The sequence below is a fragment of the Mirounga angustirostris genome, unplaced genomic scaffold (genome assembly GCF_029215605.1).
Source record: "Mirounga angustirostris isolate CCGP_5_RB_7025 unplaced genomic scaffold, mMirAng1.0.hap1 SCAF_5, whole genome shotgun sequence".
NCBI lineage: Eukaryota > Metazoa > Chordata > Mammalia > Carnivora > Phocidae > Mirounga > Mirounga angustirostris.
Window position 1 is genome coordinate 114,040,805 of NW_026991713.1, and position 12,916 is coordinate 114,053,720.

The 12,916-nt window shown below is 36.9% G+C and overlaps 2 protein-coding genes across 2 annotated transcripts in view; one reads left to right on the forward strand and one right to left on the reverse strand.

The window, feature by feature from the left end:
• Positions 1-12,916, forward strand: part of LOC135364298 (ankyrin repeat domain-containing protein 26-like) — a 362,531-nt gene that overhangs the window by 222,349 nt on the left and 127,266 nt on the right.
• The window catches only part of LOC123842471 (ankyrin repeat domain-containing protein 26-like), a 126,902-nt gene that overhangs the window by 73,484 nt on the left and 40,502 nt on the right, over positions 1-12,916 (reverse strand). The window contains 4 exon segments of the mRNA XM_064593500.1: positions 1,291-1,448; positions 6,728-6,810; positions 11,283-11,355; positions 11,449-11,477. Coding sequence (XP_064449570.1) covers positions 1,291-1,448; positions 6,728-6,810; positions 11,283-11,355; positions 11,449-11,477 — 343 coding nt within the window.

The following is a 12,916-nucleotide window of genomic DNA, read 5'->3' on the forward strand; positions in this document are numbered from 1 at the left end:
CAGAAAATATTCCTATTTTGTAAAATGAATTTTCGTAAATTATATAATATGAAGTCACTGTTGAAAAATTTGGTGTGGTGCATATAAAAATATACTCGCTTTAAAAAGGAAGGTTAATAGCATGCATGCAAGGTCCCTTCAAAAGAAGATTCACTGCATTAGGAACATCTTGGTTTATAGCACAAGGATCATCAAATCAAATGTTTATATACAATATGGGACAAGCTGACATACGAAATCTCTTGGTAATATTCAGATCAATTTGAGGGTCCAACATTTGAACACTCAAGCTCAACGGAACCAAAACCAAAAACCTAATAGCTAGCAATTTTGTTGGTAATAAGATAGAGTGCCAGTGTAGCAGGTAACTTCCTTTTGCAACTCAGCAAATATTAAAAGCATTCTAAAATTTGCATAAGACATGACATCAAACCGAACACCTTAAATATACTTTGTTAAACAATCAGTACACTGTAGACCTAAACTCATTTTTTCAAATGGCCGCATGTTACATTGTCTCATAGGGGTGACAACTTATTTCCTTACTGAAGGCTATTTAGACTATCTCCAACTTTTTGATATGAGAATGCTATAATAAATATCCTTACCATATCTGTCATATTTTATATATATAATAATGCACAATAAATGTCCTTAGAATGTGTTCGTGCGTGTGTGTGTGTTTACGCAAGTCATGTTTTCCTATAGGATCTAGTCCTGGCAATGAAGCATTGGAATAAAGGGACAGCATATGGGGCGCCTGTGTGACTCTGTCATTAAGCGTCTTCCTTCGGCTCAGGTCATGATCCCTGGGTGCCGGGATCGAGCCCCACTTTGGGCTCCCTGCTCGGCGGGAAGCCTGCTTCTCCCTCTCCCACTCCCCCTGCTCGTGTTCCCTCTCTCGCTGTGTCTCTCTCTGTCGAATAAATAAATAAAATCTTTAAAAAAAATTAAAAAATAAACTTAAAACAGGGACAGCATATTTAAAGTTTTTGAAACACACTAACTCACCCTTCAGAAAGGAGTTACCACGTGCATCTAACCACAGTGTACAGGAATGCCTTTTTCCTCCCATTTGCTACCTTTGGTTATTATTTTTTTAATAAAATATTTATCACTAGGACTGCAAAAAATGGTATCTCGTTATTTGCATTTTTCTGATTCGCACCCAGGATGGACTAGCCTTACTAAAAATATAAAACTTGTTAATCATGAATGTTAGCTCCAACTAGAACTGGTTTTATAGGCAAATAATAATTACCTACTATTTCAATATGGCCATAGGCTTACCCATCAGAATCTTCCTTTTTCCCAACAGGAAAGAGGTGGTTTTCAGTTTTTCCACTCTCTCTTTGTTGAATGAGTCCAGCAGCAGCAGCAGCGACAGCATATGTGTTTTCTAATACTGCCGTCTCATTACTTTGGTGTCTCTTCTTTTCTTCATTAATCTTTAATGGAAATGTGATACTAAGGATAATTGTTACTACATTATTCATTAAAAAGAACTTTTTTTCATTATAAATTTCTTAAAGGTTTTATTTATTTATTTATCAGAGAGAGAGCACAAGCAGGGGGAGGGAGGTACAGACAGAGGGAGAAGCAGGCTCCCCGCTGAGCAGGGAGCCTGATGCGGGACCCGATCCCAGGACCCTGGGATCAGACCTGAGCCGAAGGCAGACTCTTAAGGACTGAGCCACCCAGTCATCCCAGAACTTTTTTCATTAATTTTATCATTTCACTCTTAGTTTGTTGTAATTTTAATCGATAAAAATATTTTGTGTTTAACTTTATCATTATAAATAATTGCAATTTTTATAAGTTCTGCTTCATTTCCGTTTGAATACAAACAGCAGAATTGGGACGCGTGGGTGACTCAGTTGGTTAAGCGTCTGCCTTCGGCTCGGGTCTCATCCAGGGTCCTGGGATCGAGCCCCGCATCAGGCTCCTTGCTCAGCGGGAAGCCTGCTTCTCCCTCTGCCTGCCGCTCCTCCTGCTTGTGCTCTCTCTCTCTCTCTCGCTCTCTCTGACAAATAAATAAAATCTTTAAAAAATAATTAATTAATTAAAACAGCAGAATTTTCCAAAATTTGAAAAAGGGCTTTCTTAATTTTGTATTCATATCCACGCTTTGCTACCTAACATTCCCACCCCACCCCATCTGACCAGCAGATACAAAGAAATAAAAAGACAAAGACACAAAATTTGTCCTCGTCTGTCGTTACCACCTGGATTTTGCAAAAACAGCCAGATTTAAAGGATGTGACATTGTGGAGCTCCAGGAGCAAAGAGTTTTCCTCTTTCTGCACTGAGCTATTTTTTCGCCAATTGCCTTTTACAATTCTTTTTTCATTTGGATCCTAGGGTTATCAAAAAAGTGGCAGTGTTCATTAAAATATATGAACCAAAGTTCACCACAACACAAAAAGAACAGAGTGAAACTGATATTAGTGTAGAATTTTGGGAAATGAGTAATGCTCCCCAAATTCCACATTCATGGCTATCATAAACTTTTATAGCTAGAGGGTATAAAAGTAATTATCAACTTTAATTCCATTTTCCACTGATCAATGGGAGTAGAACCAAAAAAGGTTAAATGATTTGTCCAAAGTTCCTAAAGTGGCACTACCTAGCATCTTATGGCACCAAAAGACATGATGTAATTCTTTAATGCTGAATCAGCTAAGTTACCAAACAAATTCATTAAATTAATCAGATACATTAAAAGTATGACACTGGCACAGTAATTTAATATCTTAATTGGGGACAAGGTGCTTAGCTACTTTTTCTTTTGAAGGAGGATATCTCTAGATTTTTGTCTATTTTTAAAACTCAATTCACCTCAAAAGTCAGTTTTCTCCCTTCGAGTTAAATACTGAGGGTTTCTGAAGGTTTATGCTACCTACATTATAAAAATCATACATGTCAAAATGTACCATATTTTACTAAACATAATATGAACGTTTGACTCAACAGAAACATGTGAGAATGGTGACCAAAAAAAAAAAAGTGGAGGGGGGGCGCCTGGGTGGCTCAGTCAGTTGGGCCTCTGACTCTTGATTTTGACTCAGCTCATGATCTCAGGATTGTGGGATTGAGCCCCACATCAGGCTCCATGCTCAGTGGGGAGTCTACTTCTCTCCGTCTCTCTCTCTCTCTCCCAATCTCTCTCTCTCTCCCTTTGCCCCTCCCCTTGCTCATGCTCTCTAAATAAATAAATAAATCTTAATAAAAGAGTCTGTTTAAAAAACATGTGGAGGAAAAAAGTGATAATACAAATATTTGTTATTAAAAATATCTCAAAGTGGTCCTGTTGGAATTCTAAGTTCCAAGAGTGAGTACAAAGCAGAAAAGATTGCACATACTGAAACAAACAAATAGGTTTAGCTGAAATACTTGTTTATATCCTTTCTCTTAGTCATTGCTTCTTTCCCATTTTATTGTTTATGGAAATGCAATTTATATTTAAGCCAATAAATAAAAATAAAAACCCTAGAGATGGGGCACCTGGATGGCTCAGCGTTAAGCGTCTGCCTTCAGCTAAGGTCATGATCCCAGGGGCCTGGGATGGAGCCCCATGTCAGGCTCCCTGCTCAGCAGAGAGTCTGCTTCTCCCTTTCTCTCTCCCTCTGCCTCTCCCCCGGCTCATGCTTGTGCACACACATGTGCTCTCTCTCAAATAAATACATAAATGTTAAAAAAAACCCAAAACACTAGAGATTATTATATATCTTTTTTAAAGATTTATTTATTTTAGAGAGAGAGCATGAGCAGGAAGGGCAGAGGGAGAAGGAGAGAGAAACTAAAGCACACTCCACGCTGAGCACAGAGCCCAAGGCGGGGCTCACTCTCATGAACCTGAGATCACAACCCAAGCCAAAACCAAGAGTCGGATGCTCAACTGTGCCACCCAGATGTGCCAAGATAATTGCATTTTTTTAAGTTTTTTTTTTTTAAGATTTTATTTATTTATTTGACAGAGAAAGACACAGCGAGAGAGGGAACACCAGCAGGGGGAGTGGGAGAGGGAGAAGCAGGCTTCCCGCTGAGCAGGGAGCCCGATGCAGGGCTCGATCTTAGGACCCCAGGATCATGACTGGAGCCGAAGGCAGATGCTTAGCGACTGAGCCACCCCAGGTGCCCCGATAATTGCATTTTTTAAGGAATTTTCTTTACGGTTACTCTGGTTCATGAGGTCACATGGTGCGTAGCTAAATTAGTTTCCCAGGTCATATGCCACTTGGGAGACTTACAGAGAAACTAAAGGAAAACAAATCTTAAGAATGTTTTCCTGCACTCCTATCATTTAGATAGCAGAAATAATCTATTTCCGAACACAATTACGTATTTAGACAACCCCATGTTATACACGAACTTTTTTCCTAAGTGGAGAATCAGAATGACTCAGATAATTGATAAAGAGGAAAAACAAAAGAGCAGCAGCAAATTGAACCTCTACCTCTTTTTGAAGTTGAACTTTTTTTTTCCTCATCCAGGATGTCTATCTGTAACATGCCTATCTCGTTCTTAAACTTTTGAACATCTTGCTGTAATTCTTCTTTTAGACATACTTCTGATGTTCTGTAACTACATGGTGGAGAAGAACTCACATTTTCTAATTCGGGTTCCATACTTCTATAGTTATTAGTACTGTTATTAACTGCACAGAATGGCTTCTGGAACAAGACTTTTGTTTTCTTGTAAATGTAACGGCAGAACTATGGTGCCTTTTTATTTGAGCCATTTGTCTCATCTCACTGGAGCGGGAAAACCTTTTGTCGAAACGGCATTCTGAATCACTAGACTGAGGTATACGTCCAATGTCTAATTTAGAATTAGTGCTATTTTCGTTCATATTTTTTGCCATTTGCACGTCAAACTCTTGGTCTTCTTTCACTTCAAACGTAGCGAGTGGGTTCCTTACTTTTTTAGTTTCTGTATCACTTTTAAAACTCTTATTTTTGTTAAAAACATGCTCAGTGTCTGGTTTGTTATCATTTTCACAGTCTGATTTATTTTCACTTAAAGAAAAATCAGAAGATGCCTGGCAAGCATATGTGAGACTAGACTTTTTTTGTTCAGGAAATGCCTGAACTACTTAGAGGGACAGGCACTACAAATATGTCCTTTTTCTCACAATCAAGTCTATCATTTGTCAAGTTAGAAGGTATTTCCATTAAGTTTGCTCCTTCTTTAAAGTTACCACGTAGTGACTCTTCCTTAGGATAAGGAGCAATTTTGTGTTTTTCACAAGTTGCACCAAACGTCCGCTTTAACTCACTGGTGATGTGTTTTAGATTATTTTTCCACACTAATTTGCCTTGTTTGATCGAGATTTCCTCACGCTTTTGCACAGAAGGATGTTCTGAATATACAGATATATTATCCTTTCTATCACATTTCTTATTCATTTCTGGTTCTCGAGACTTTTTTTGCAGATGCAAAAGTGGAACGTTAATTTGCTGGGTTTGATTTTCACATGTCTTTTCTGCCAGGATACATGTTTGTGAAATACCTTTATCCTTAAGTAATCAAGTATGGACAAAGAAAAATTAGAAAATAATTAAAATTTAACTGTTAAATTTCTTAATCTATGTTAAGCTGCTCCCAAGTCACTATGTTGTAACAAAGAAGGGACAAATAACTCGCCCTAGCTTAAGACAGAAGAAAAACATAAATCCATAAACTTAACTTTGTCAGTTTTTTTGAAATAATTCATTACATGTTACATCTACCAAAAAATGAATTAGATTATTTTTTAATGTTGCAAACTTAAAAGCATTTTATCTCACCATACTTTATATATATATATAAATATATATATATTCTTAAGTATATATAAATATATAAATATATATATATAAATTATAATTTTCATATTTAAGAATAGTGAGCCCCTACAGTGCATTTGAGGATTTTCTTTAAAGATTAATAACTAGAGAATAGGCAAATTTTCAATTATTAGGAGCCAAGATCAATTAACATCAATCAGAAAGAAAATTCCGAAATCTTAATTCAAATTATGTACTATGATAGTGTTATACATCACTATAATTATCTGCTTATATACAGCTCTAATATAATGTCCACTGAGAGTGGATGAGAAAAATGTTAATAATACTTACTGATTTCGTATGCTGAAATGAAATAACTGAAAAAGTTATTGTTTATTACCCAACTACAAAGGTCCCACCCTGGAAGGTGTGATTCTACAATAGGCAATTGTGCTGATTTTATGACCCCACTCTCTGAAGTCAACTACACAGAGATCACAAGGCAAAATAAATCTTTTATCTTGGCATCAGTGACTGGCAATAGAGAACTGCACATTTTGAACCACTGAGAATAATTACTCCTTCTACACGAATCTAAGTCAGTAGTCATCATTATTGTACTACTCATAATTTCAACTGCTTAAACATATGATTCAATATTTGATGTTACCTTCTTTATCACATAAAAAGTTACAAAAATGTGAAGAAGCAAACAATATTTAGGAATTTTTTTTTTATCTCAATTCCAAGGATGAAGTTTAGCTATAAGTTACTATAAATTCTAACAATATTATAAGTTTTGTAACTTGTAAAATTTTATAAAAACTAAATATTAAATTATAATCTAAGGACTTCAATATGTCCATTCAAAAGATCATTTCATTTGAACTATGTTACATTATTAAAGCAGGAAAAAGAATATAAAATCGGAAATTTAAATTTAACTTTTTACATACCTTTAGGTGGTTATTTTAACTTTCATCAAGTCTTTTTTGCTCTTACTCTGATGTCCTTTCTAAGTCTAGTTCTGCTGGCCAATCTATATATTTAGTTAAAATGGACTACTTAGAATGGTTAGATAAAAGCTATAACCTTCTTAAAAATAGAAAATAACATTTTATCTATTGATAGTTTAAATTAAACTTAATCTTTAGCTGAATATTTACTTTCAGAAATACTTTTAATTATAGGAAACTTCAACAAACCATTTGGGAAATACTAAATGTCACCAGGTTAAAGACATACAAACATCTCAAAGATTCATTCACAAGTTCATCCACCTAACATCAATGAACAAAACAATCAGAAACAAAATTATATTATGCAGCAGAAACATATAAAATCACAACAGACTGTTCTTTACCTTGTAACAGCACCTCTTAACACCCAAAGCGTCAACTACAACATTATTCATGGTTTCCAAAATTATTAGTATTTTTTATGCCTTTATTAGTGTACAACCTTCCTATGGGTGTGTGTCCCTGATGAGTGTAAACATGCCTGAAATGTTTTCCTCTACTACTTGATAAATTTCTTCACATCTTTTAAGACACAGACTGCTATGTAAAGCCATCCTTGATTATGGCTCCTCTTCCCCAGATGAATAGGTGCCTCTTTCTTCAGGGCTACCTTACTAATTTACCGATTTTTCTAGTGTATCTTCACCACCTGAACTGTAAATTACTTCTTTATATATCTCTTTCTTTTGCTCCTGGACTGTATGGGACAATCTCTCTCTCTCTCTTTTTTTGGAGAGGGGGAGGAGCAGATAGAGAGAGAGGGAATCTTGACGGGGCTCCAAGCCCAGCACTGAACCCCACGCGGGGCTCGATCTCACAACTCTGAGGTCATGACCGGAGCCGAAATCAAGAGTTGGACACTCAACCGACTGAGCCAACCAGGTGCCCCTGTATGGGGCAATCCCTTAAGTCATTTCTGTGTCTACACTCTTTATTTTACTCAGTAATTATTTATAGAGTTCCCCGTAAGTGCTAGGCACCCGGGTTTAAAGAAGCATGTAGATAAAAGGTGTCAGGAATGCTTTTTCTGGAGATAATGCCTGAACTGAAAATGAAAACAGTTGAGGTCAGCCAGATTCAAAGGGGTTAGAGGGAGGAAAACGGGAAGAATATGCAAGGCTGTAGTAAGACAAGGGAGAGAAGCACACAACAGGGTAAATATTTGTCTAAAAGGGAGAGAAGCACACAACAGGGTAAATATTTGTCTAAAATACAGGGATCTAAGAGGAAGTCAAGACTATGAAAGCTTTATATGTGATTTTAAGATACCTGGACACAAATATATTTTCAACGGTGGTTCATAGTCATATTTACATTTGAGACAGATCACTCTAAATGCTGTGGAGAGGGATGAATTTGAGGGGCACTGTAATAAAAGATGGGAGATGAATTAGAAGGCAGTAAGGCAAAATAAAGATGAAGTACACCTGCACTGACAGAATGGTTCCAGAAATATTGAGGCTATAAAATGATCAGGGCAGAGTACAGAATAAATCTGTATTAAATGAATAAACACACAATCTTGGGTCTCTAGAGAACTAACTTTGCTCATTACTTTATAAAAGGCATCAAGTGAGAAGAGAAACAATCTACATGAACTGTTTTAAGTTGCCTGTATTTATACTTTGTGTTTCAGATCTTCCTTTGTTACAGGAGCCTGTAGGTATTTTAAAAGTCCTACTTCTTGGATCTACCAAGCTCATGAAGAAGTAACAGCAAACAAGTCACTTGTATAGGTAAATAACTTTGGATTTATTGCCTGTACACATTACTCTAGGAGATAATTGAAAATCTTTTGAAAATACAGTGTTAATTCTACAAGGAAAGAAAGAACATAAAAGTACAGGGGTGAAAAAAATATTGTACGGTTTATTAGTACAGACCTGATCATATGACTGATAAAAGGCATGGAATGAACTGGTACATTAAGTAGAGCACACATTAGAGGTGGTTAATCAATAGACAGAGTATCTTAGTAGAATTAAAATGGACTTTCCATATATTATTTTTAAATAATATAGTGCTCCTTGGGCGCCTGGGTGGCTCAGTCGTTAAGCGTCTGCCTTCGGCTCAGGTCATGATCCCAGGGTCCTGGGATCGAGTCCCACATCGGGCTCCTTGCTCGGCAGGAAGCCTGCTTCTCCCTCTCCCACTCCCCCTGCTTGTGTTCCTGCTCTTGCTATCTCTCTCTCTGTCAAATAAATAAATATTTTAAAAAAAATAAAAAATAAAAAAATAAAAAAATAAAAAATATAGTGCTCCTTAAAACCAATATTCCATTTATTTATTAAAAATAATAAAGGGAGGTGCCTGGGTGGCTCAGTCAGTTAAACGGCTGCCTTTGGCTCAGGTCATGATCCCACGGACCTGGGATCAAGTCCCGCATCGGGCTCCCTGCTCAGCTGGGAGTCTGCTTCTCCCTCTGCCACTCCTCCCACTCGTTCTCTCAATTTCCCTCTCTCTCAAATCAATAAAAATTTTAAATAACAATAATAATAATAAAGAAGCACCTGGGTGGCTCAGTGAGTTAAGTGTCCAACTTTTGATTTAGGCTCAGGTCATGATCTCAGGGTCATGAGATTGAGCCCCCCCCATCAGGCCCTGTGCTGAGCATGAAGCCTGCTTGGGATTCTCTCTCCCTCTCCCTCTCTCCCCCCATCTCTCTCTCTCTAAAGAGATAAAATAAAAATAATAAAACAAGGAGATGGACTATGCATACATAGCTGAGAAGATGATACTATATAGTAAATTCTCAACTATTCCCATTACTGCTGGGAAAGCCAACTCTAAAACAAAAGTCATACAGAACATAGGAAATATTTTAATATTTGATTTGGGAAGGTGCTTTTTATAGTTACAATGAATATAGCTTGACCAATACTTGTGAATTTAGAGCTACAAAATAAAGCTAAGAAACTATGTTTTGAGTAAGCAATCTTTAGATCTCTACCTAGTATTCCCCACTGGTCCCAAAGTTCTAAATATAATCCTGTTACCTACTCTCAACTGAATGCTAACAACTAGCCCAAAGGAAATTACTTTCTCATAATTCTTATTCAGATGTTCTTTTGGTTAGAGGAAGAAGAGAGAGAGAGAGAGCGAGAGAGCGCACAAGCAGGGGGAGCAGCAGGGGCAGAGGGAGAAGCAGGCTCTTCACTGAGCAAGGAGCCCAATGTGGGACTCGATTCCAGGATCCTGGGATCATGACCTGAGCCACAGGCAGACGCTCAACGGACTGAGCCACCCTGGCGTCCCTATCTTCAGAAATTTCTAAGCCTTGGACAAACATCAGAAATTCATCTGAGAAATGAAAGCCTCGGGTGATCTAATCATTTCCATGTAAAAACACAGTAAGTCTCAGTCCACGCTAGATCCAAAAACTACAATGCCATGAAACAGAAAATGAATATATAACAAAAATACTTTCCTTTTTTTTTTTAAACAAGATTGTCTGATTTAAACCTCTTAAGACAAGGGAAAGAAAAAAGCAAGAAATGCAGAAATGAAACCTTCATGCCCATTTCACCACAAGGGCCCCTCTATCATTTTGTATCCATGAAACCTGTACATGGTTTAAAACAGTTCTCCCATGTCATCTGAGAATCCCCAGAGTTCCAAGATCCATCCATTCAATAATGCTAAATGTTATTTGACATTTTCACTCTCATTCTCTTATTAAGTGTATGGTGAAGTTTTCTAAAGATAGGATACGTGATAGTATCACAACTCGCATGATTACTGGGTCAGAGCTCTAACGGCTAAGAATGTATGATCGTGTATGCTTGTATTTTAAAGGCTTGTTTTAATTTCTAATATGGTAAATATCAACACTTAAACAGAAGCTCTTTGGAATTCCTAATAATTTTTAAATAGCATAAAAGGACCCTAAGGCCAATAAGTTTCAGAATTATGGTTTTAAAAGACTGTGTCTACCAAATACTAGGATAGAACTAATTACTTCCCACAGTTTTAATAATCAAAGACACCATACACACACACACACACACACACACACAGAGTCCACTAATCAGAACATCTGTTTGGCTTCAGATGATCAACATAATAACGCTAAGATGAAATAAACTTAAAACACAATTGACATGATAGCAAGTGAAGCTTTACTCTAGGGAAAGGTCAGAATTGAAATAAACATTGTGAACACTGGAAAAATCTGAGAGTCTAATAATTAACTTCTGGGAATCCCAAGGAAGTAATGGGATTCCAAACTGGGAACTTCAGGAATTCAAAGCTTAAAAGTAGAAACTAGAGCTAAAGCTTACATTTTAAAAGTCTCTTTTTCTTATGCTTATAAATATCTTCTGTTCAAACATGGGTATCAACAATGGTATCTACCTTATTTATGTCAAATCCTTCACTTAAATTTGCCACCAAAAAAAAAAAAAAAAAAAGAATTCAGAATAAGAAGACTGTGAGCATTTCAAATATTTTAGTGTACTTCTTTCCACTGTAAAATTTGTATTGTAAAATTTACCTGAGTTGGATGCTTGTTTTTCCTTCACTTCTACTGTTTTATTAGGAACAGAATCTTTCACTTCAACGGGAGGCTGAATGGGTATTGAAACAATATGATTAAGACATGATGGACCTTTCATACAATCTGTAGTTAAAAATTCAAAATAAAAATATAAAAGTTTTACCTTCACGTAAGGATATCTTTTCGGAGAATCTAAAAAGCAAAATGGACATATAGTTAATTATATGTAAACATGAAAGGCAACTAAACATTCATGCAGTTAGTACTAAGCTGAATCCTCATGCTTGGCTCTGAAAATGATTACATTAGGTTTTGGTGTTCTGTTTCTGGAGATAGGAAGGTGGGTTAGGTCAGCGACAAGAGAGAAATATGAACCCAGTATAAATATTGAAAAAAAATGCAAATATATGTATTCAGTGTCAATCTTACTGATAATAACAATTGTAGCATTTAGAGAACGAACCCTATAATCTCTTTGGTTTCCAAAATTAGTTTGATTTGGTAGATCATGTTATTCTTTGAAAGTTTTTGTGAAACAGCTATCATATCAAAAAATTAGCTATCTTAAAAAAAAACAAAGCCGAAGCTTCCATATTCAAATTAATCTCATTGGAATAATGAATACCAATACAAGAGAGATCTTTGATGTCCCATAGATCTGAGGAGGATGAAAGAGTGGCTGTTTTACCCCAACGTTAGCACTCCATCTGCTTTCAGTATTCTTTGTGGAGCAGCTGTAATGTAATGTTTTGTTGAGTTGAGTGCAAATACACTCAAGTCATCTAAAGTGAATTCTCTCGAGCTTCCTCATCAACTCCAAAATTTCCTAGCTAACACGTCTCACTTTCTACCCTCCTTCCCTTCACTATGCACCTTCTTCAAAAGTAATTTCTGGGAGCACCTGGCTCTTGATTTCGGCTCAGGTCATGATGTCTGGGTCCTGGGAATGAGCCCCTCATCAGGCTCCAGGCTCAGCAGGGAGTCTGCTTAAGGATACTCTCTCCCTCTCCCGTTGCCCCTCGCCCTGGTCGCTCGCTCTCTCTATCCCTAATATAAATAAATTTTTTAAAAAAGTAATTTCTGGATCTATGGTCTTGATTGTTCTGCTTTTACATCCCTTTTATTACGGATTATCTCCACCACTTCTTTCCTCTTTGTTTAGCAGTAGTATCTTACATCTATAACCTCTATTTCTGCATCTCCTTGCTCCCCTCTAGCTAAAAACATGCTCAGCAATAAAAACAAAATAATGCTTTTCCTTGATTCCATTATGTCTTGAATTATCCAATGGCACTTCCTGATTTCGCTAAAGAGAACTCTACATCCTTCCTATGCAGCACATGACCCAAGGACCACCAACACTGACATCACCTGAGAAGTCAGACTGCAGAATCCCAGACCTGCTGCTCACAATGTGCATTTTTAACAAGGTCTCGGATGATTCACTAAAATTTGAGAAATTCTGGTCCACACGGAGTCTGTTGCCACATTCCTTTACCTTAACTGAACCTTCTAGAAAAAGCCTCAAGTTCGTCACTATCGATTCTCCAAAACTGAAAATGTATTAAAAGTCATAAACTTTCGGGGTGCCTGGGTGGCTCAGTTGTTAAGCGCCTGCCTTCAACTCAGGT